The 24,118-nt window shown below is 39.8% G+C and overlaps 1 protein-coding gene and 1 non-coding gene across 3 annotated transcripts in view; both read left to right on the forward strand.

Moving 5' to 3' along the window:
• The window catches only part of APOO (apolipoprotein O), a 56,079-nt gene that overhangs the window by 29,154 nt on the left and 2,807 nt on the right, over positions 1-24,118 (forward strand). For both annotated transcript variants that reach the window (XM_036270216.1, XM_036270215.1), the window contains exons 5-8: positions 1,993-2,088; positions 6,528-6,619; positions 10,903-10,983; positions 21,506-21,571. In XM_036270216.1, the coding sequence (XP_036126109.1) occupies positions 1,993-2,088; positions 6,528-6,619; positions 10,903-10,983; positions 21,506-21,541 (305 nt within the window). In that variant the 3' untranslated portion in view covers positions 21,542-21,571. The remainder of the gene's footprint in view (positions 1-1,992; positions 2,089-6,527; positions 6,620-10,902; positions 10,984-21,505; positions 21,572-24,118) is intronic.
• Positions 7,649-7,788, forward strand: LOC118636848. The gene has a single exon (XR_004960814.1).

Below are 24,118 nucleotides of genomic sequence, written 5' to 3' on the forward strand. Positions count from 1 at the left end.
TGTCTGGTATTATCTTGGGGAGAGAATTACTGAGTATTCCAATTAGTTCAGTTCTGCATAAGTCACCATAACAGCAAGTATTGAAGATCAAAGCTGATTAAGATAGTGATCCCAACCACTGCTGCATATAATCAATTATTCAATATTAGTGCAAACACAGAGGTGGTCACAGAACACTATCGAAGGTACAGAGGAAGGAGACTAGTTTAACAGAGATTGGGGAAATGGGAGCAGTCAGGGAAGGACTTCTGGGATAAAGCTTGAAGAAATAGAGGTAGCCACACCAAAACATAGGGAAAATACTTGGGCGGCATTCCACACAGAGGGAACAGCACGATCAAAACTTGGATGTACGCCTCAGTGTAGCGTGTGCCCGGAACTGGAAGGAAATAGGGAGTGCTGAAGAGGAGGTCGAGAAACACATGTGAAGGCTTTTAAAGTCATGACCTAGCTAAAAGCCATTTGTTAATTCATTCAGTATGCATCAACTCTTAGCAGTATTTTTAATAAATTATCTGCTGAATGAATATCCACTATTACCACTGAGGAAAGGAACATAGAAGTCTGAGCGATGCACCATTAAGGAATGTATGTTCTTCTTGTGGAGACATAAAATACACCCCTGGTTAGTTAAACACAAGGTGCTGTAGAAGCAGCTACCAAATTATGGTACAGAGAATAAATATGATGGGACTTTAGAGGAGGAAGAGAGGTGTGGGCTGATGGGTGCAGGAAAGGCTTCTCTGTGCAATGAAGACTTAAGCTGGTGTCCTGGCCGGTTTGGCTCAGCGGTTAGAGCGTCGACCTGCGGTCCGGAGAGACATGGGTTCGGTTCCTGCTAGGGGCACATACCTCGGTTGCGTTTGTCCCCGGCCCTGGTTGGGTCGTGTGGGTGGCAACCACTCGATGTGTCCCTTTCACATCGATGTTTCTCTCTCTCTCTCCCTCCCACTCTATCTGAACAAAATATCGAAAAATGTCCTTGGGTGAGGATAAAAAAAAGACTTAAGCTGGCTATTATTTGTTGGAATTGGCTCAGTGGAGAGGAGAGGAGATGTGGCATCATGTTCAGGCATGGCAGACAGGCTTACGTGTTGCCTTTATTTTTACTTTATCACCATCAACTATGACTATTTCCCGCATATACATGCATTACAAATTTCCTTCATTATCCAAATTTATTCTGTTCTTGAGTTTGAATAATTAGTTCAGATAGCAAAGGATACTTTTTACCCTGAGTCTAATGTATTTGGTTCCTTAGTTTCAGGGAGCAGGCAGCAAAGCTTCAGAGAGCAATAGATTTATCCAAATCTATAGGCTTACCTCATTTTATTGTGCTTTGCTTTATTGCATTTTTCTTTTACAAATTAAAGATTTGTGGCAACACTGCATTGAGCAAGTCTTTTTTCCAACAGGCTCAGATGATGGTTAGCATTTTTGTTTTATTTTTAGCAATAAAGTATGTTTTAATTAAGGTATGTCCACTGTTCTTTTAAACACAATGCTACTGCACACTTAATAGACTGCACTACAGTATAAACATAACTTTTATAGGCACTGGAAACCATAAAATTCATGTGACTCGCTTTATTGCAGTGTTCTGAAACCGAACTCTCAATATCTCCAAGGTATTCCTGTATTCTGTGTTTGGATAACAAGAGTTTGGATAGCAAGGGACCCCTGTATTTGTATTTCTCTCCTTGTGAATAGTTGATCAGGTCTGTTGCCTGTAGGAATATGAAGGTAACATTACTGCATTGTCAATAGGTTGTCAGAACAAAAGTGTTTCAAAATTGGATACTTGGTATGTAAATTGTAAATCATGTTTATCACATAAAAAGAATGTGTTGAAATGAAGCATATTAACAGAGAGCTAAGAATACATTATTTGAAAATCATTTGATACTATATATACTAGTTATGTTTATGATTTTTCATTTTGTTTTTTAATGAGTAATCATGGAACTGTTTCCTGGTCTGATTCTATTGTAGACAGCTATGAATATCTACAAAATGCACCTCCTGGATTTTTTCCAAGACTTGGTGTTATTGGTTTTGCTGGCATTGTTGGACTCCTTTTGGCTAGAGGTAGGTTCAATTTTGTGGATTTTTTAAAAAACAGTTCACAAGGGAGAGAGAAGATAAATATTTGGTTCTTTCTTTTTATTTACCAGTTTTCAGAATAACGAGTTGGATCCTGAGTATGGCCTTCTTAATAATAACTGATATGGTTGTTTTCTCCAGTATATTTGATTTTAAGCATATATAGAAATTGTAAAAAAAAAATAAAATGAAAAATTACATACTCTTGGTTGAAAAAATAAATTAGTTATCCTTTATAGGCACATTTGCTTGATCAAATTACTGTTGCTCTTTGGTATAGAAAGAGTGGACATTTTTTCACCAAAGGCTGTCATACACGAGACACTGTTTTCAGATGTTTTACTATTAAGATCAGGCTATTAATCACTGTGAATAGAACAGTGATTTCATAGAGATTTTACTAATTTTTTAATGTGTTGTAGCTTCAGCCCTTGAGGATATAATAACTTATTTATTTTTTTAAAATATGTTTTTATTGATATTTTAGAGAGAGAGGAAGGAAGAGAGAGATAAAAACATCGATGTGAGAAACATCGATTGGTTGCCTCCTGCACACTCCCAACTGGGGATTGGGCCTGAAACCCAGGCATGTGCCCTGACCAGGAATTGAACCGGGACCTCTCAGTCCATGGGATGACGCTCAGTCCACTGAGCCACACTGGCTGGGCAAGGATATAACAACTTTTTAAACACTTAAAATTAAAAGCTAACAAATGCCCATTTGAAAATATTACTATACTACACTTCTGTATTATAAAACATTTATAGGAAATGAAGGATGATGAAAGCCTTCACTATAATTAAATGAATTTGTTATGAACTGCTTGGAAGTTTTACTGATTGTGAAATTCAGAGTTTACAAAAATTCCTAAAATAGAAAGTTTATGAACCCTTTAATCAGCCCACCCATGTAAGATAACCATAGAGACAAGTTTGGTATCCATTCCTCCAGTTTTAAAAGCCTTTGCTAGCCCTGGCCGGTTTGGCTCAGTGGTTAGAGCGTTGGCCTGTGCTCCAGAGAGACCCGGGTTCGGTTCCCGCTAAGGGCATGTACCTCGGTTGCAGTTTGTCCCCGGCCCTGGTTGGTCATGCGGGTGGCAGCCACTCGATGTGTCCCTTCACGTCGATGTTTCTCTCTCCCTCTCTCTTCCTCTCTCTCCCTCCCGCTCTATCTGAACAAAAAATGGAAAAATGTCCTCAGGTGAGGATAAAAAAAAATAATAATAATAAATAAATAAATAAAAGCCTTTGCTATATGTGCCTTAATCCTAATGGTAGAATCTGGAGAAACACTGCACTGGTGCCACTCCCCCAACCTGTGGAATGAACTCTTGTTGGAGTTTCTGTGTCCTCCTCGCATCTATATAAGAATTAAATTTAGAGACCTGGCTGGTGTGGCTCAGTTGATTAGATCATTGTCCTATGTACCGAAAGGTTATGGGTTCGATTCCTGGTCAGGGTGATACCAGACACTGAATGTGTCTAAGGTCACCTGTCAGTACTTGAGCCAAATTAAGCAGAGACAGGGTTGAATCATATATGAGTGTTTATTCCAATAATGCTGGCAGTATGGGAAGAGCATCAGGTCATCCTGGAAATTCTGCTCTGACCCCCGCCCCTTGCCAGCTGGCTGATTATATATAGGTGAGGGAGAAAGCTACGTGCAGCTGCGAGTGTAACAAGGAAAGGAGAGGGTAGGATCTACAGTCTGGCCTCCAGGAGCTCAAAAGTTCAATAACAAGTTGCCTAATCTTCTATGATGTTACAAACGGCTCAGCCCATTCCTGGGACCGGAGAATGGTCAGCTTTCCTGAGGCAAACTCCTGGAGGGGGTCAGGATCCAGGCATAGCAACCATGTCAAAGCATGTCCTGTCTTTGGTTTATTCTCAGAATGTGTTTCTTTTCTGAGTAATGGACTCATCTGGGCTCTGAGATGTCCTTTCTTTTAACAGCTCTGTTTTTCTTCTTGCAGCACATCCTCCAGTTCCACAGGGTCTGTAAGAAAACCTCTTATCTATAGTTAGTGAGGTGAATAATCATTAAACAACTGTGGTTCTATTCTTATTACGTGTTTTTCTCCTATCAAGGATGCATACCTAGGTTGCAGGTTCGATCCCCAGTCAGGGTGCATATGGGAGACAACTGATCAGTGTTTCTCACATTGAGGTTTCTCTCTCTCTCTCTCCCTTCCTCTCTAAAATCAATAAAAAAGCATATTCTTGGGTGAGGATTAAAAAATATGCATATAGCCCTGGCTGGTTTGGCTCAGCAGTTAGAGTGTCGGCCCGTGGACCAAAGAATTCAGTCCCCAGCCCTGGTGGGGGTCATGCAGGAGGCAACTAGTCAACGTGTCTCTATCACATTGATGTTTCTCTCTCTCTCTCTCTCTCTCTCTTTAAAAATTTTTTTTATTTTTAATTTTATTTTTGTTACAGATGTTTCTCCTTTTTTACCCCATTGACTCTCTCTCTCTCTTTCTTTCTTTCCCTCCCTCCCTCACACTCTACTTGAAGATAAATCTTAAAAAAAAATCCTCGGGTGAGGATTTAAAAAAATAAAAACGTACATATATAAAAACAACAAACAGCACTTATACATTATGCTGTGTAAATACGTTAGTAACATATATTGCATTAGCATCTATGTGCATCCCGTGTAAAAACCTGTGCCTTTCAGTGGAGATATTTCTCATGTCAAGTCCATTTAAAGTGTATTTTCCTGTTGCACCCTCTACCTGTTTTCTTAACCTCATTCTCAGGTTTCTCCCAGCTCTCTATCCTGCTCAATTCCCCTTTTCCCAGGGCTGCACATCCTCTTACAGTCTGGACTGACACTCAGCACAGCTGTTGTCTTGGGACACGGCTCCACACTTTCTTGGGTGTGACCTCCTTTCCGGTTCCATGTTATCATCTCCTTGGTTTGCTCTGCCATGCTGTTGAACTACATGCTTGCAAAAAAGCCTGTGTTGGAGGTAAACTTTCCAAGTCCTTGCAGGTCTGAAAATTACTTTCTGTCCTCCTACCAAGTGATAGTTTGTTTGGGCATAGAGTTTGTTTGCCATCAAAACTTTGAAGGCCATGTCCTCTAGCATCCAGAGTTGCAGATGTGAGAGTCAGCAGCCAGTCTGAAAGTTTGTTCCTTTTGAAGTGATTCATTTTTTTCCTGGAAGCTTTGAGGATGTTCTCTTAATCTGCAGTGCTCTAAATTTCCATGGTGCTATGACTACATATATTTGTTTCATTCCTGGTTGGACATTTTGGTGGCTTGCAGCCTTCAGCTGTAGGAAGATATCTATCTTGTATTTCTTTGAAAATTTACTCATCTTTTTCCTTCCTGAACTTGTATGAATTAGTGATTGAGCTGTTTAAACTGACCCTGTATGTCTCTTATATTTTCTTGATTATTTTATTTTATTCCTTCTGATTTTTCTTACTTCGTCATTTCCAAGACCTCTTTCTTGTTCTCTGAATGTTCCTTTTTTCTTAGAACTCTTTTTTCTTTTAATACAGTAGCTTCTTGAATTAATTTGATACTTAATTACATGGACAGGACTTGCTTTTATACCCCTGTCTTGACCCCTGGTTGCCCTCCGCACCCTCCACAATACCTGCCATCTCTGGGCTGCTGGGACATTCTGCTCCCTCCTCTGATACAGCCCCTTCCTCCTCAGGACTTCAAGGCTGTGTGTCCTCTTGCTTCCATCCACTTTTCGTTTTCTGAAAATTGGTTGATACTTCTTATCTATCAGTGGCCCCTCCACACATTTTTTTCTTTGTTGTGGGTTTATTATCTGTATTTTATTCTTATACTGCTATTATCATAGAATATTAGAAAGGAGAAGAGAGGAATACTTATGTTCAGTATGTAAATAGGAAGCCAGCTTACTATAAAAAAACATAAACCATAGAAACCAAAATAATATGTGGTTTTCTTTCAATACAATCTTTTTTCTCTGCTTCCTTGAAAATGGTGGTTCTCTTAAACATTGTACTGATGAAAGAAGCAGTCATAAGGACCACATATTATATGATTCCATGTATATGAAATGTCCAGGTAGGCAAATCCTTACAGATAGAAAGTAGATTCGTGGTTCTTTAGTGCTGCTAATGGATGTGGGGGTTTTTTTGGGGTGGGTGATGAAAATATTCTCAAATTGATTGTGGTAACAGTTGCACATCTCTATGAATATACTAAAAGCCATTGAATTGTACACCTTAAACACTCTGAACAGGTAAATTATGTGAAGTCTATCTCACTGAAGCTAGAAAAAATGTGGTGGTCCTTTTTGATATGTTAGACATTATTAGGCATGTTCTCTGTTAGTCTGGGATCGAAGAAATCTTATTCAGTGTTAGATATACAGGCAGATTGTGATAGTAAAGATGGAATCATCTGACAGTGCCCACAACCTTTTATTTAATAGGTTCAAAAATAAAGAAGCTGGTGTATCCACCTGGTTTCATGGGATTAGCTGCCTCTCTTTATTATCCACAACAAGCCATCGTATTTGTCCAGGTAAGTTAGACCCAGTAAGTTGAGATGTCCCTTATTCTTGCTTAGATATGTATGGGTTTGCTGCTTAATTTTATTTTAGAGCTTTTATAACACCAGACCAAAATTTGTTTGCACATATAAATGAATACAGCAAATTTAAATGTTTGTCTCCACTAACTATGCACTTCAGTTCTGGCCCTCCTTCCAATCATGTCAGTATTCAGAGAATGCACACTAATTTGAATATCAATAAAAGAAAACTTAAGATATCATTTTTGCCTTTGACATGGAAGTCTAGAGACTCAAATTCCAAAGTGATAGTCATAGGTCATTCTTAGTTCGGATGGATCTGGTTACAACCTTCTCTCCTTGGAGTTGCAGGCACAGACCTGTGCTTGGCCCTCTGTGCCTTCGCCCTGGTCCTGCAGCTGGCCTCACTTTCCTTGCTGGGGACTTCAGGGGGTGCAGTCCCCTCTGCTGGGAGCACCCTTCTCGGAGCTATCAGTTGGCTACTCCTTTCTCACCCTTCAGACCTTAGCTTACTGGCATCCTGGCAAGTAGAACACAGTGGCAGGCAACATGGCTAAAGCTGATGTCTTAGTCAGCTCGAGCTGCCATTCAAAACACCACACACTGTGGGGCTGAAAGAACAGAACTTTATTTTCTCACCATTCTAGAGGGTGGAAGTCCAAGATCAAGGTGTCAGCAAGGTTGCTTTCTCTGGAGGCCTCTGTCCTTGGCTTGCAGATGGCCACCTTCTCACTGTGTCTTCACATGGCCTTTTCACTGTACTCGCACATCTCTGGTGTCTCGTCCTCATCATACAGTGACACCAGTCATATTGCATTAGAGCCCCACCCTCATAACCTCATTTAACCTTAAAAGGTCCTATCTCTAGATATAGTTACATTGTGGGTTAGGGCTTCAACATATGAATTTTGCAGGAGGACATAATTCCATCCATAACAACTATATCAGCAGGTCTCAAAGTATGGTCCCTGGACCAGCAATATCTGGATCACCTGGACACTTGTTAGAAATGCAAATTCTCACAGAACCTGCAGGAACCAACAATGTGGACAAATGAAAAATGCCTTTTGTCTATAAATTGCAGTGATCCTATATAAACATGGAGGTTTCTGTATGGTTTAAGACAGCTGGCTAAGTCTGATCGTTCCCCTCCACACAGCCTTTAAAACCTGCACTCCTGCTTCCCTTGTTGCCTTGTTTAATATCTCTGCTGACTAAGTGTACTGGATTATTTTATTTTATTTTTTTCTTTATGGATTTTAGAGAGAGAGGAATGGAGCAGGAGAGAGAGATAGAAACATCGATGAGAGAGAACATTGATTGGCTGCCTCCTGCATGCCCCCCACTGGGGATCGGGCCCACAATCTGGGCATGTGCCCTGACTGGGAATCAAACCAGTGACCTCTTGGTGCATGGGTCAACACTCAGCCAGTGAGCCACACTGGCCGGGCGTGTACTGGATTATTAATAGACAACTAAGTGGGGTTACTTCTGCATCCATCTTAACTGGTTTTAGGAAATAGGAGTCCACTGTGCTGATTGCTGCTAACAGTCAGGGTACAGTTTAGGTGTTAGAGTTGATATGAAGGGTTTACTCAAGTTAAATTTTACTTGATCCCAATGAAATGCACCTGCAGCAGACAATGAGAGAAGACAGAAGCTGTCATGTCATGTCCATCCTCAAAGTCACCATGGGTTTGGATTTGTTTTGAGTGGTTTTTTTTGTTGTTTTTTTTTTTTTTTTTACCTTTTTCCTCCTTTATGACCTTTGGGACATTGGAATACCCAGGGAACACTCCCCCATCAGTGTAACTCTACAGACTTTGCTGCTGTTGGTAGTGTGGTTGTCAAATTTTTGTGATAGAGAAAAATTTTTTTGGATAAAAATAAACATTTTTGAAAGTTAAAAAAGAAATGCAAATTCTCAGGCCCCAACCCAGACCTATTGACAGACCCTTTGAGAGTTAGGGCTAGCAGTCTGTGTTTTAGCAAGCCCTCCCAGGGATTCTAACGCCCATGAAGTTTGAGAACCACTGATATAGATTAGATTCCTTCAGGGTGGTGGTGTCTGAATTTGGTGGGACTCGAGAGTTCCTTGGAAAACTGGCAAGAGCGAAGCAGGCTGTAGATTTTGAGTTCCCGGACAGCTGATGGAGACAGGGACCAGTTACCAGAAGTGCTGTATCTCCCCGAGACTTGGTCCTAGGAGGAGCAGCAGTGCTGTCACCAGACTTGAACTCTGAGGGCTCTGAGCCAGGCTGACGTGACACTGAGCTCCCTGGAGTCCTCGTGATAGGATTGAGTCTAGATTCCTGTTGTAGATGGGATCCCAGTGGCTTCAGCTGTGGGAAATTGATGGCTTTGGTGGCAAATTCCGGTAATATCTTTCTAGCATGGGCTTGACATTGTTTATAGCCGTCCTGGAGGCAGACACTTAATGTTCTTCTGTCTGCTTCAGTCCCAGCTCAGGAACAGGGGATCACTCTGCCTGTTCTAGATCATAAAAATAATCTGTAACATCATGTCAGTCTGTTATGGTTTAAACAGTAAATGGATAGGGTGGGCCTGGCTGCTGAATGAGAAGCATAGGTGGCTGTCCCCTGAGTAGCAGTCTTTTTTAAATCTTACATGCCATAGCATATGTTGAAAAAGATCTTTTGCATTCACAACCAAGATAGTAGGATGCAAATCTGAGTTTGTATTCTAATTTATTTTTAAAGTCAGTGAGAATGAGTTTTGTCCTTTGTTTTGTACTTAGGGTAAGCCAGAAAAAACAACTTTATTTTCACAGGTATAAAACATTAGTGATCTGTTTAGGATGATGAAAAAGGTCCAGAAATGGATAGTGGTGATGGTTGCATACAATTGTGAATGTATTTAATGCCACTGAATTGTACACCTAAAATTGTTAAAATGGTAAATTTTATGTTATGTGTATTTTGCCACAGTAAAACAAAACAAACATCAGTGATTGAAAAAGATTTTCTGATGTTGTTTTAGTGTCACTTGTTTCCTATTTCACAGTTTAAATTGTTGTGGGTTGTTTAAATGAATATTCTGACTTTGGACAAGCCTCTAAATCATGTATATTCTGTTTTCTGTTTAGTAGTGTTTGGATAAAAGTACCATAGAAAACCCTTAAAGTAATGGCGAATGTTATTTTCCTCTCAGAAATTTATAACACCGAAAACAGTCATATATGTGGTAAATGCTCGAAATGTCTCCTGATGGGTCCAAGAATCTTATAATAACATATTTTAAGAACAGTTGGAGCAACTGGAAGAATAAAACTTGTAAGAAACCAGCATGTTACAATGACTGCTAGACTTACTAGCACCATGACTTTAGGCAAGTCACTTGGCCTCTGAATATTTCCTTATTATTTTTGCCTACTTACCATACAGGGTTGTTATATATAATAAAGATAATTCATTTGAATGTGCTTTGGAAACTAAAATGCTATATATGGCTAAATTATTATAAAAATTAGGAAGAGAATAATAACTTTTCAGGAATTTGAATTATTGTCATGTGGAAGAGTAATTGACATTCTTTGTCATAAATAGGACCAATTAATGCAAATTACTGGAAGCATTTTTTTTTTAAGAAAGCTCAGTATTTAAAAAAAAGTTTCCAGCCACTAAAGCTAGCTAGTCAAAGATGAACAAGTGCCTTTTAAGGTAGTAAACACCCTGACCTCCAAATATTCTCTGATCCTGGGGCCTTTGTCTCAGGATGTTGTAGAAAGGATTTTGGATCAGGAGGCAAAATCCCTCTAGGAACTTGAAGACTCTATGTTTTGGGGGACCTGGGAAGACAGAGAGTATCTTTATCGTGTTACCAGTTTTCTACCTAGCCCCTAAAATGAATGATTGCTTTGCAGCTTGGCAAATGTGACTTGGATGACTGCCATGTGCTAGGCGCGGTAGGTAGAAGCCTACCTGTGTCTGTGTCTGATTTTCAGGAATTTCCCATATCAACCGTGATCTCCTACAATGTCCTTGAAATTGTGAAAGTTTGGAATATACACTTGATTGATGGCAAATCATTTAAAATGATACCTACACACAAACTATTTTTCTTCTTACGCCATCCTTCTTACTATTTTTTATTTGCTCATGTTGCACAGTTTTAATGTGTATGTCTCCAGGCCTCTATAGCCATCGTATGCTTAAATACAGTTCTATTGGAAACAGGAAGAAGGAAAGTGGAAATTTCTGTTCCTTACCAGTCATGTATAGACTTCCAATGGATCTTTTATATTTTGTTTTAAGGTCAGTGGGGAGAAATTATATGACTGGGGTTTACGAGGATACATAGTCATAGAAGATTTGTGGAAGGAGAACTTTCAAAAGGTGAGAAAGATCTTTTTCATTATCTTCCTTTTGGTTTAAATATGTGGTTTCTCTAGGGTTTTGTAAAATTCTTGGTAACCCTGTTGCTCAATCATGCCTTTTCTGTTTGTTTGCTATATCTCTTGCTCAGATTCTCTGGTGACGTTAGTAGAGGAGCAATAGAACTTGTAGGCCTTTGCTTATTACCGGCAGGGCTGAATGAATGACAACCATAAAATGCATTCCACAGCAGTCTTAGACCATAATTGCCACTGTATTGTATTAATAATTTGCTCAAAGTATAGCATATTATCGGAAAGTTTATCAAAACTGAATACAAAGAGAACATACCGAGCTCCCAGGCAAAAGGCAAAAGACAAATAAGTAAGACTCCTCTTGCTATCGTAAGCTGGAGGTGTCATCTTCTATCTCTTCTCACATCCACATAGCTGATTGGATGTTGCCCATGTTTTCTGGAATTTTCTCTTTCCCTGATAAGGAAGAATGCGTACAGAACAAGTCATCATGTCTCCTCTGGGCACTCAGAGGCACAGCTGGCTAAGGAAGAATTAGAAATCTTATATTAACATACCTTCTGCATTGTAAATTGATGGAAGTTCATTTTGACTCCTATCATCTCAAATCAAAATACTCTTTTAATAATATAAATAACTAATATATATATATATATATATATATATATATATATATATATATATAACTATCTCTAAATTAAAATCTAGAATTTGAAACTGGGATTTGGAAGTAATGTCATAGAATAAATTATAAGCCCCCTCATTGTATACATAAATAATCTTCCAGTGAAATCTTATTTTGTATTTGTTTCTTTTTTTAAAAAAAAATCCTCATCCAAGGATATTTTTTCATTTATCTTCAGATAGAATGAGAGGGAGAGGGAGAGAGAGAGAGAGAGAAAAAAAAAACATCAACGTGAGAGAGACACATCGAGTGGTTGCCTCCCACACCAAACTGCAACCAAGGTGCCCTTGACTGGAATTGAACCTGTGACTCTTTGGTCTGCAGGCCTATGCTCTAACCACTGAGCAAAACATGCCAGGGCTGTTTCTTTCTTTCTTTTTTTATTGTTGATATTCTATGGATGTCACCCTTTCCCCCCTCCCTTTATCTACCTCCACCCAGCCCCTGTCTTCCTCCCTCTGGCCACCACTACTTCCATTGAAATCTTGACTGAATTTTGTACTGGTTTCTAAAGGAATTATTAGTCTCTCTTGAGCCTATTTAAATTAGCTCTTCAGTAGGAAGTTCTGTATTAATATCAAGTACCCTTTGGTAATCCCCTTTAAAGAATAAACGCTCTTTGTTTTACTTTCATTTCGCTGGCATTTTCTTTGCAAGCTTCCTTTCCTGTTTAAAAAATTTCTTAAGTCCACACTGACTTTTTATGGGAAAGAAAATACTAGAATGTCAGGGAAGCTATCACAGCCTCAGTTCTGAGTGTTCACTGTGTTGTCAGGCAGACACATGCACACCAAAGCCAAGCGGGGTCCCCTGGAGCCTCTCACTTGGAAATAGTTTTCTCTCCTCTGATTCAGCCCAGTGCACAAGCAACAGGACTGTGGTTGGAGTAAAAGTCATCAGGCCAGCATTTTATGATCATTTGAAAATGTTAGATTTTAAAGCCACTCAAATTTATATGCGTGCATTTGGGAAATGAGATAGTAAAGATGTTTAATTAGCTCATAGTTGCTCTGCATTTCTATCTCTCATCTTCTAAGCCCTTGTCCTCTTCAGGGTCATGGAGAACTTAGTGTTCTTCCAGTTGTTTACTCTCAAAGAATGATTTTCTTGATAGCTATCTATTCTCAATAGATGGTAATAAAGTCAATGTTGACTGACTAAACATTCAGCACAAGTTTTTTTGTTGTTGTTTATCCTCACTGGAGGATATGTTTCCATTGATTTTTAGATAGGGAGGAAGGGAGGGAGGGAAGGGGATGGAGAGGGAGAGATAGACATAGAGAAAGAAATGTTGATGTGAGAGAGACACATCAATCAGCTGCCTCCCACACAACTCCAACTGGAGCTGGGATCGAACCTGCAACCCAGGTCGTGCCTTTGACCAGGAATCGAACCTGTGACCCTTCAGTCCATGGGTTGACGCTCTAATGGCTGAGCCAAACCAGCTAGGGCTAGCACAACTTTTAAATGAAAAAGAGCAGAAGGCTTTATTTATTCAAGATTTGATACACTTAGATTTCAGGCATTATATGTTAAATATTATTGTTTTTTTTTATTGATTCCCCTGCCCTTCTCTTGTTTGATTTTGTGAGTTTCAGTGTTTTGTTTTTGTTTTATTAATGAGACCAAAGACTTAAGCTACCCTGGAACAGGAATCTTTCAGGGCCCAGGAACTGTCTCTTTGATGGAAATTGGGGGACACTTTATGAAGGAGATTTTTGCTGTTGTCTTAGCTTGTTTGGAGATTGGTTTTCAAGTCAGGCTTCCATTACCAGATTCTATTAGGTGCAGTTTAGTTCATAATTATTTGTACTATAATGATGTAACAGATGTACATGATTTTAGTTGTAAATAGTCAAAGAAATTTGTGGACACTGTGTAAAACAAAGCCCTGAATTTTAAGTGGTATGAATGATGGTTCAGTTCTCAATTTTATTTCCCATGGTGCTATATTACTCTCAAAGACCCTAAATAAATCTGTGGCATTTTCTGCTCTGCCACATCCCTTTTCCCTTTTAGGAATTCTAAATGTTTGCACTGAGTCCTATACCAATAAAGTTTGGGTGAGGTGTCTTTCAGTTTAGTTATTGTTGTTGGTCAGATAAGTCATAGGGTGGTCTAGGGTTTGTTTTTGTTGGAGATAAAAGAACATATAATATGCAGTTGACCCATGAACAACACAGGGGTTAGGGATGGCAACCCCCCACATAGTAAAAAATCATGTATAACTTTTGACTTACCCAAAACGTAGTTGTCCTTCAGTATCTGCAGGGTATTGGTTCCAGCAGCCCCCGAGGATACCAAAATCTGTAAATGTTAAGTGTTCTATGTAAAATGGCTTAGACCAATTCATACAGGCAGCCCTCTGCATACATGGACTCCTATCCTTGGATCCAAAATAGTACAGGTGTATACTGAAAAAATCGCATGTAAGTGGACCCTCGCAGTTCAAACCTGTGTTGTTCAAGGATCAACTATATATATATACCGTTTAAAATCAAACAATATAACAAGCACACATATGCCAATCACCCACCCGTCTTTAAAAATAGGAAGTTACCAATATCTTTTAAGTTCTTTTTTAATTTTTTTTATTTTTATTTTTTAAACCTCAGCTGAGGACTTTTTTTCATTTCTTGTTCAGATAGAGTGGGAGGGAGGGAGGGAGAGGGAGAGGGAGAGGGAGAGGGAGAGAGAGAGAGAGAGAGAGAGAGAGAGAGAGAGAGAGAGAGAGAGAGAGAAACAGCAACGTGAAAGGGACACATCGAGTGGCTGCCACCCGCACGACCCAACCAGGGCCGGGGGCAAACTGCAACCTAAGTACGTGCCCTTAGTGGGAACCAAACCTGCGTCTCTCTGGACTGCAGGCCAATGCTCTCACCCCTGAGCCAAACCAGCCAGGGCTCTTTTAAGTTCTTTATGGACCTCTCCATCTCCCCAGAGGGTACTACTATCCAGAATTTTGTTTTTATTGTTTCTTTTTTTTTTTTTTTGTTAATCCTCAACCAAGGATATTTTTCCATTGACTTTTTTTTTTGATAGAGTGGAAGGGAGGGAGAGAGGGAGAGAGAAGAGAAACATTGACGTGAGAGAGACACATCAGTTGGTTGCCTCTTGGACAACTCCACCTGGGGCCGGGTGACCAGGAATCGAATCCCAGACCCTTTTGTTTACAGGCCGATGCACTAACTGCTGAGCCAAACTGGCCAGGGCTTTCCATTGATTTTTAGAGAGAGTGGGAGGGATGAGGGAGGGGGGAGGGAGAGAGAAAGAGAAAGAGAAAACATTGATGTGAGAGAGATATATAGAATGGTTGCCTCCTGTATAACCCGACCAGGGCCTAGGGTTCGAACCTGCAACCCAGGTACGTGCTCTTGACCTGAAATCAAACCCTCAACTCTTCATTCCCTGGGCTGACAATCTAACCACTGAGCCAAACCTGCCAGGGCAAATCCATTGCTAATTTGAAACCTTTTCAGAATAGTCCCAGCCCAACACCTGAGTATCAGGGATGGAGGTCAGGTGTGGGTGTCAGGCCCCACGGTCACAGATGGCTCTTTTGCATGTGTCCTATAAGTAACCAAATGCATCAGTGTTTCTCAGTAAATGTCATGTTTAGTTTTCACTAGGTTTTAAAAAAATATAACAAGTTACTATTAAAGAATTATGGAATGACTATAAAAGTCCAACAATAACTGAAAAGGAAAATTTTTTTTTTTAATCCTCACTCGAGGATATTTTTTTCCACTGATTTTCAGATAGGGTGGGAGGGAGGACAGGAGAGAAAGAGAAACATCGATGTGAGAGGGATACATCGATTGGTTGCCTCCCACATGACTTCAACCAGGGCCGGAGATTGAACTGAAACCAAGGTATGTGCCTTTAACAGGACTCGAACCCACAACTCTTCAGTCCTCAGGCCAACCCTCTAACTGCTGGGCCAAACTGTTCAGGGCAAAAGGAAAAATCTTAATAATTAATTAAAGGGCAGGAAAATACATAAATAAATATATAAACCCATTACTAACATGAAAACTGAGCAGAACTTCTGAACCTGAGCTTTTAATAGTTGTATGCAGGTCCTTGCTGGCTCAGAAGGAATGTGAAGGGGAAGCAGCAGCCACCATCCTGAGTAAATATGGCCTGCTTTCTTTTCCTCCACTTGAAATTTCTTAGCTTTCCAAACACACTTCAGTTTAGCTGTAAGTAATGTGATTTAAATGATTTAAAATGATCGTCTTTGAAATAAGCCAGTCACAGGAGAAATACTGCATAATTCTACTTATATGAAGTATCTAAAATAGTAAAACTCATGGAAACAGAGAGTAGAATGGGGATTGCCAGGGGCTGGGGAAGGGGGATATGGGGAGCTCTTCAACGGGTGTAAAGTTTCAGTTAAGCAAGATGAATACATTCTAGAGATCCACTGTACATCATTGTAACTGTAGTGAACACTACTGTATTGTGCACGTAAAATTTATCAGGATGGTAGGTCTCATCTTAAGTGTTCTCACCACAACAAAATAAATTTCAGGACAATATGGTGGGTTTTTCTTTTCTTTTTCTTTTTTTTTGGTGGGTTTTTTATAAAGCTGAATTTGTTCCCTTTCTAGTCTTTTAAAAATTTTTTTTCTTTATTGATTTTTAGAGAGAGAGGAAGGGAGAGGGAGAGATAGAAACACTGATGAGAGAGAACATCAACTGGCCGCCTCCTGCATGCCCCCCACTGGGGATCAGGCCCACAACCTGGACATGTGCCCTGACCAGGACTCGAACTGGCGACCTGACCTCTTGGTGCAGGGTCGACGCTCAGCCACTGAGCCACACCAGCTGGGCCCCTTTTTAGTTTTTGCTGTTTAACATTCTAAGAAGAAAAGGTACTAGGCGATGAATTTTTTTTTCTTTTTCAACATCGTTACTTAGCAAAATAAAAAGTTAAAAATCCTGAGAAAAATGATCATCTTTTTTGAAAGGTATATACCTTTGGTATCAGAGAAGGTGGACCTGGAGGCCAGGAGAGCGGACTCCACGGTGGGTGCACCAGGCTCCGTCCCCACCCCGCCTCTTACAAGACTGGAAACTTTTTAGAAATTGCTTCGAAGCTCGGGGAAATGGGGGTAGTAGTTCATGGGAGCTGTTTTGAGGATTAAGTGAGTTTATCCATGTGAGAAACACATAAAATGGACAGACTAGCACACTAGTCATGATGGATATCATATGATGCTGCACATTTTCTCTTCTGCCTGAGAAGATAGCATCTCCTGATGGAAAAGGGAGCCATAGGGCTTATCTCCATTAGTCAAGAATCCTCCTATTGGTGTTTTCGTTTTTTATTACTGCATAACAAATGACCACACATTTACTGGCTGAAAGTAATACAAATCTGTTAGCTTAGACTCTGTAGGTCAGAATGGTGCTAAATCAAGGTGTCAGCAGGGCTGCAGTCCTTTCTGGAGGGTCCAGGGGAGAATCCTGTTCATTCAGGTTGTTGACAGAATTCAGTTCCTTGTGCTTGTAGGAGGACCAAGGTCTGTTTTGCTGGCTGTCAGCTGAGGGGCCATTCCCAGCTTCTAAGTACTACAGAATTCCTGGGATCATAGCCCTCCTCCTCCATCTTCAAAGCCAAGGTTGAATCTTTTTTATTATTATTATTTTAAAATCCTCACCCTAGAACATGCTTAGAGAGAAGGGAGAGAGAAAGAGAAAGAAACATCCATCGGTTGCCTTCTGTACGCTCCCTGGCTGGGGATCAAACCTGCAACCCAGGTATGTGCCCTGACCCAGAATCAAACTGGCAACCTTTCAGTGCCCAGGATGATGCTCACCCAACTGAGCCGCACCAGCCAGGCAGGTTGAGTCCTTTTTACTTCCCATTTCTCTGTCCCCGACTTCTGCCTCCCTCTAGATTATAGGAACGCATGTGATTCCATTGGGCCCACCCAGATAATCCACGATAATCTCCCCATTGGAAGGTCAGCTGATTAGCAACCTTAGTTCCAGTGCCACTTTAATTCTCCTGTGCCATGTAGAGTAACATAGTCATAGGTTCCAGGATTAGAATGTAGAGATTTGGGGGGGGGGGGCATTATTCTGCCTGCCACATTTATTGAACTGCAATTTCACTGGAGTCTTTAACAGGTGGTTTATCCTTACCTTTTATTTCCTCATCCAAAAAGCTAAGTGACGCCCTGGCCGGTTTGGCTCAGCGGTTAGAGCGTCGACCTGCGGTCCGGAGAGACCTGGGTTCGGTTACCGCTAAGGGCATGTACTTCGGTTGCAGTTTGTCCCCGGCCCCGGTTGGTCGTGCGGGTGGCAGCCACTCGATGTGTCCCTTCACGTCGATGTTTCTCTCTCTCTCTCTCTCCCTTCCTCTCTCTCCCTCCCACTCTACCTGAACAAAAAATGGAAAAATATCCTCGGGTGAGGATAAAAAAAAAAAAAAAAAAAAAAAAAAAGCTAAGTGACCTACCACAAAGGATAGGTAATGTTGAGCACTTGCTGTGAACTTGGCCCTGGGCGCTAAACCCTGCTCCTGAAGAGTCCGTGGGGCAGGTTCTGTTATTATCCCACTTTTACAAATGAGGAAACTGCATTTTGGAGAAGTTAAGTAATTGATTAAAATATTTCCAACTGCTGAGGGACTCAGACATTTCAGTGGACTGCTATACCGCAAAGTTTTGGCTGGGAATCTCTCTTCACATGGCAGTGCATACTAATTAGAAATACATGTTTTGATTAAAACAAATGTTTCAATTTTGCTAATAGACATTATCATTCATGTTTATGGACAAACATAAGTTTTCTACTATATAGCCTAGCCAAGCTGACACATAAAACTAACCATCACAGTGCTGTTTAGCTTATTCCTCTAGCCCTGTGTAGTCCAATATGGCAGCCACTGGCTATTGAGTATTTGAACTGTTGCTAGTCTGAATTGAAGTGTGCCGTAAATATAAATTTATACCAAATTTAGAAGACATGGTAGAAATAAAAAGAGTGTAAACTATCTCATTATTTTTATATTGATTATATTTTGAAATAATATTTAGAAATGTTGGATTAAATAAATGTATTGATTACTAAAAAACAATGAAACCCAATATACACTAAAATTAGATTATAAGGAGACTGATTTAGTTGTGAATATTTTGAATAAAATTATTTGTCTGAAAATGCAAAAAAAGTTAATTTCTGGCTTGTGCTAAATCACACATTGTCTTTTGAAGTCAGAATGTTGTTTTTTCTGAGGTCATGGAGGTTTCTGCCAAGAGAGATCTGATTTGTAATAGGGTGGAAGGGCTCAATATTTCTTTAGTGAGATATTTGATTGTCATGCTTTGTTATACTATAAGTGATATGTAATCAAACAAGAAAATTTTCCTAGCAACAGAGTTGTTTTCCTCAACCAGAAAAATATTTTTGTGTACTCATTTTCTTAATGTCCAAAAGGTAAAAAAAAGCTTATGAACTTAGTGTCTTATATTTTTGAGATTGAGATGCTGGCAAGTATAGATAGTAGAATATATAAGAATGTCACCAGCCCTGGCCAGTATTGCTCGATAATTAGAGCAATGGCACTTGGACTGAAGGGTCATGGGTTCAATTCCTGCTCAAGGGTATGTACCTGGGTTGCAGGTTCTATCCCCCGCCCCAGTCAGGATGCATGTGGGAGACAACTGATTGATGTGTCTCTCTCACATCAATGTTTCTCTCTCTCTCTCTCTCTCCCCCCCTTCCTCTTCCTCTCCTCTCTCTTTCTCTCTGTTTACATCTCTCCCTCTCCCTCTCTCCCTCTCCCTCTCTCCCTTCTACTCTTTCTAAAAATCAATGGAAAAAATATCCTCGGGTCAGGATTAACAACAACAACAAAATGTCACTAGAAGTACTTAGCAAGCATTATGTTAAGGTAATTCAGACCTCAAGTATATTTAACTAGATAGAAAACCACATAGCTTTTATGACAGACCCAATTGCTGAACATGGTTATCTCACCTCTATAAGCCTCTTTTTAAACTCTTCTTGCTCTTCATTAATTACATACTCATACTTTTTCTTTTTTGTTAATCTGCACCTGAGGACATTTTTTCATTGATGTTTAGATAAAGTGGAAGGAAGGGAGGGAGGAAGAGAGAGAGAGAAACATCAATGTGAGAGAGACACATTGATTGGTTGCCTCCCACATGACCCCAGTCAGGGTTCAGGGATCCAACCTGCAACCCAGGTACGTGCCCTTGACCAGGAATTGAACCTGAGACCCTCTGGTCCACAGGCCAACCTCTAACCACTAAGCCAAACCGGCCAGGGCACCAAACTTTTTTTATACAAATGTTTGAATACTATGTGTTAGGAGGTCCTAGGGATATTGTCCCCTCGTGAAGCTTACATATTAGTGAAGGATTCAAACATGAGTGAAAGATTTACACAAATCAAGAAGCTCATGGGTGCTATGAATATGAATAAAAGGTTCTTATCTAAATCAAAGGGCAGTGGACGGGGGAAAAGCCTTGATCTAAAGGATGAGTAGCATTTAGTCAGGCAAAAATTGGGATTGATCATTCTAGGTCAAGGGATACATTTTGCAGAAGTCTCATCCCAGGAGAGAGCTTGGCAAGTTGGAACATCAAGAAGGCCTCTGGGACTGTGTGTGTGTGTGTGTGTGTGTATGTGTGAAAGCGGCTGTGGAGGAATAGAGTAAGGCACACAGGCAGTGAGTCCTGTAGAACTCTGTTCAGAGCAACAAGTAGAGTATTGTATGATGATCCATCAAGCAGTACATATGACCTTGTTCCCCAGAACTCAGTTGTCAAGTGGATATGGTCTGTAGATAGGGTGACCATATAATTTATCATCCAAACTTGGATACTCTAGAGAGCAAAAGGGGCACTATCAATTATGCTGGGACAGTGGGTATAACCCAGTATAACTTGGGCAAGCCAGGGCGTACGATCCCCATGCTTAGAGACCAGTTCTCAACCACTCCAGTAGGCCTGAAGTTGCCTAGATACCAGGCTCTGAAATTACAGGAATACTGTCGTCACATGTTTCTGCTTTCTCACTCTGCACCCCCCCTTCACCCATGGATAGGAGAACCTGCGCCAGGTCTAGACCACAGAATCACACCCCCATTTTCTGCTTAACTGCAGTCTCGTGCTTTTCAGAATGCCATCTCATGAGAGCTCAGATCCTTGATGTCAGCAGGTCTTACTAACATGTTTTCACAGTCAAAGTCTTAAAAACATATAGGAAAGAAAGTAAGGTCTTAAACATTTAGCGCATAAACTTCTCCCACTAGAAACTTTCCTACATCGCTTCTCATGGATGACATGACCTAATTATATGTTCCCAGATGGTGGCCAGGCAGAATGGGTGTGGTCCGATTATACGCTCTTTCAGAGTAAACATGTTTTGTGATTTGGCCCCTATGGTGGATGATACACAGAGTGGAGTACCTATGGGACGCATCCCCGTAGTTGTAAACCTTCTTTAACAATGACCATGGAATGAAGTAATAAATCTTTTCACAATTGATTTGATTTTTAAAAATAGAATCAGCTATTTGGCTGACTTTGTATAGTGAGATTTGATGGAGCTTTATTTCCTGCTCTCCTCTGTGCTTAAGTCACTCTCTACAGCAGGGCCCTCCAGGATCCTTAGTAATTCCTTAAGTTTATTGAGAAATGGTCACTTTACATTGTTAATAGTATTTAGGGTTTGTATCAACCAAATGCTGAAGATTGGCACTTTGAGATGTTCCGCTATTTCTTTAGAAGTTTCACTATTTCTTTTCAAACTGTACTAATATTCTTACTTTTTGTTTTACAAGCCAGGAAATGTGAAGAATTCACCTGGAAATAAGTAGAATACGCTATGTTCTGCCCATTTTAATCAGGTAAAGGATAGGAAAACTCTGTGGTTATTTTTAACATTGTTAGCACCAGCTAAAATGAGCTGTCTTTAATTAATGTAATTTAATTCTATAAATTAATTATAGCAATTTCAACTTTATGTGGAAACATAGGGTCAGGATGGTATTTCATGCCATATTTAATTTCTGAGTTTAAGTGCTGTGACTTATATAATTGTGTTTGTTCCTGAGATGTACCTGGGTTTTTTAGACAAACTAGAACTTGACAGTTGTGATTTATGATTTCCAACAATGGAAAAATACCATTATTTCTTAGTTTTCTTTTTTTCAAAGTTCACTATAGTAAGTACACTTGTACTCATCTAATAGTCATTCATTAAACATTTGTTGAATGTATGACTATTGTAGAAAAACTCAAGATTATATAGAGATATTATAATTGATATAGGGAATTCATAGGTATAATTATTCTTTCTTTAAAGATTGAGTTACCGGAGGCTGGAGAAACTTAGGGTGATATCAGATGAAATCAGAAAATCAGATTGATTTCTTCTGCTCTTATACTCAATTCACTATTTATTTTCATTCGTTTAATATTTATTCATCAAGTACCTGCTAAGTACAAAACATTAGTTATATTATTTTCTGTACATATGAAAAATTGTATAGTAGCACTTGTGATTTCCTGGTAATTAGACTATATTGAATTTAGAAACAATCTAAATATTCAGCTTCAGGAAAATGGTTTATTATGGTATATCCATAAAGAGGAATGTTATGTCTTAATAATATTTAATTGCATGTGAACATGTATACAATTATTGTTAAATGGAGAAAAAAAGGATAGTGTGGAACATTTAAACATTTGTTTATTGATTGATTTTAGAGAGAGAAAGGCAGGGAGGGGGAGAGGCAAAGAGAGAGAGGGATGAGAAAAAGAAAGAAGGAGAGAGAGAGAGAGAGAGAGAAAGAAACATCAGTTTGCTATTGCACTTATTTCTGCATTCCTTGATTGCTTCTTGTATGTGCCCTGACCAGGGATAAAACGCACAACCTTGATGTATCAGGACGACACTCTAACCAACTGAACTACCTGGCCAGGGTGATAGTATGATACATTTTTAGAGAGGATAAAGACCAGGAAATACAACAAAATATTTAAGTAGTTCTCCCTTAGTCACAACTTCAATTTCTGTGGTTTCAGTTACTTGTGGTCAAAAATATTAAATGGAAAATTCCATAAATAAACAATTTACAAGTTGTTCTGAGTATGGTGATGAAATCTTGGGCTATCCTGCTCTGTCCCGCCCGGGATGTGAATCATCCTTCTATCCTGCATATTTATGCTGTACCTATAGTACAATAAGAGACCATGATCACATAACTTTTATTATAGTATTTTGTTCTAATAGTTCTATTTTGTTATTGTTGATTATCTTTTACTGTGTCTAATTTATAAATTAAAATTTAGATATGCATGTCTAGGCAAAAACATAGTATATATAGGGTTTAGTACTATCCACAGTCTCAGGTATCCACTGGTGTCTAGGAACCCCTGCGGATAAGGGGGACTACTGTATATATCTTGTTATACTAGAATTATAGACGATTTTTAAAAATATGTTTTCTTTTATATAACTCTGTATTTTTTAATGTTCCACAATGAATATGAATTTTCTTTCATGAAGTTTTTTATATCAGTGTTACATTTATTGTAAATTATGGCTGTGATTTAAAATTCATGAAAGCCCCAAGTTTGAGGTTTTTCTCTTTTTCTTTTAGATCCTCATCCAAGGATATTTTTCCATTCATCTTCAGATAGAGTGGGGGGCGGGGAGAGATGTGAGAGAGAGAGAGAGAGATGTGAGAGAGACACATCGACTGGTTGCCTCCTGCAGGACCCTGGGGAACCGCAACCGAGGTACGTGCCCTTGACTGGCATTGAACCCGTGACTCTTTGGTCCGAGGGCTGACGTTCTAACCGCTGACCCAAACTGGCCAGGGCAGGTTTTTCTCTCTTAAGCTGTCTCCATATTTTTGGATACCCAGAGAATCATGTAATCTTTGAATTTGAGAAGGGTCATCTGGCCCAACTCCCAGCCTCAAGTGTGTGTTCCCACTTTTCACCTCCACCAATAGAAAACTCACCCCACAGGGCAACCATCTTTGCATAGTTCTGATTTTTAGGAAGCTGTTTTTTTTTTTTTTAATTTGTTTTCCCTTTATTGATTTTAGAGAAAGAGGAAGGTAGAGGGGGAGAGAGAAAGAGAGAGACATCGATGAGAGAGAACATCGATTGGCCGCCTCCTGCATGCCCCACAGTGGGGATCAGGCCCACAACCTGGGCATGTGTCCTGACCAGGAATTGAACCGGCGACCTCTTGGTGCACGGGTCAATGCTCAACCACTGAGCCACACCAGCGGGACAGAAAACTGTTTCTTATACTGAGCAAAAAATATATCTCCTTATAATTCCTACACAGTGGTCCTGATCCTGCGTTAGGGCTCACAGAAAACAAATTCAGATCCTCTTTCACATCACAGCCCTCCATATAGTAACCCCAAGTCAGC

This window comes from Molossus molossus, unplaced genomic scaffold, assembly GCF_014108415.1.
Source record: "Molossus molossus isolate mMolMol1 unplaced genomic scaffold, mMolMol1.p scaffold_m16_p_2, whole genome shotgun sequence".
Taxonomy (NCBI): domain Eukaryota; kingdom Metazoa; phylum Chordata; class Mammalia; order Chiroptera; family Molossidae; genus Molossus; species Molossus molossus.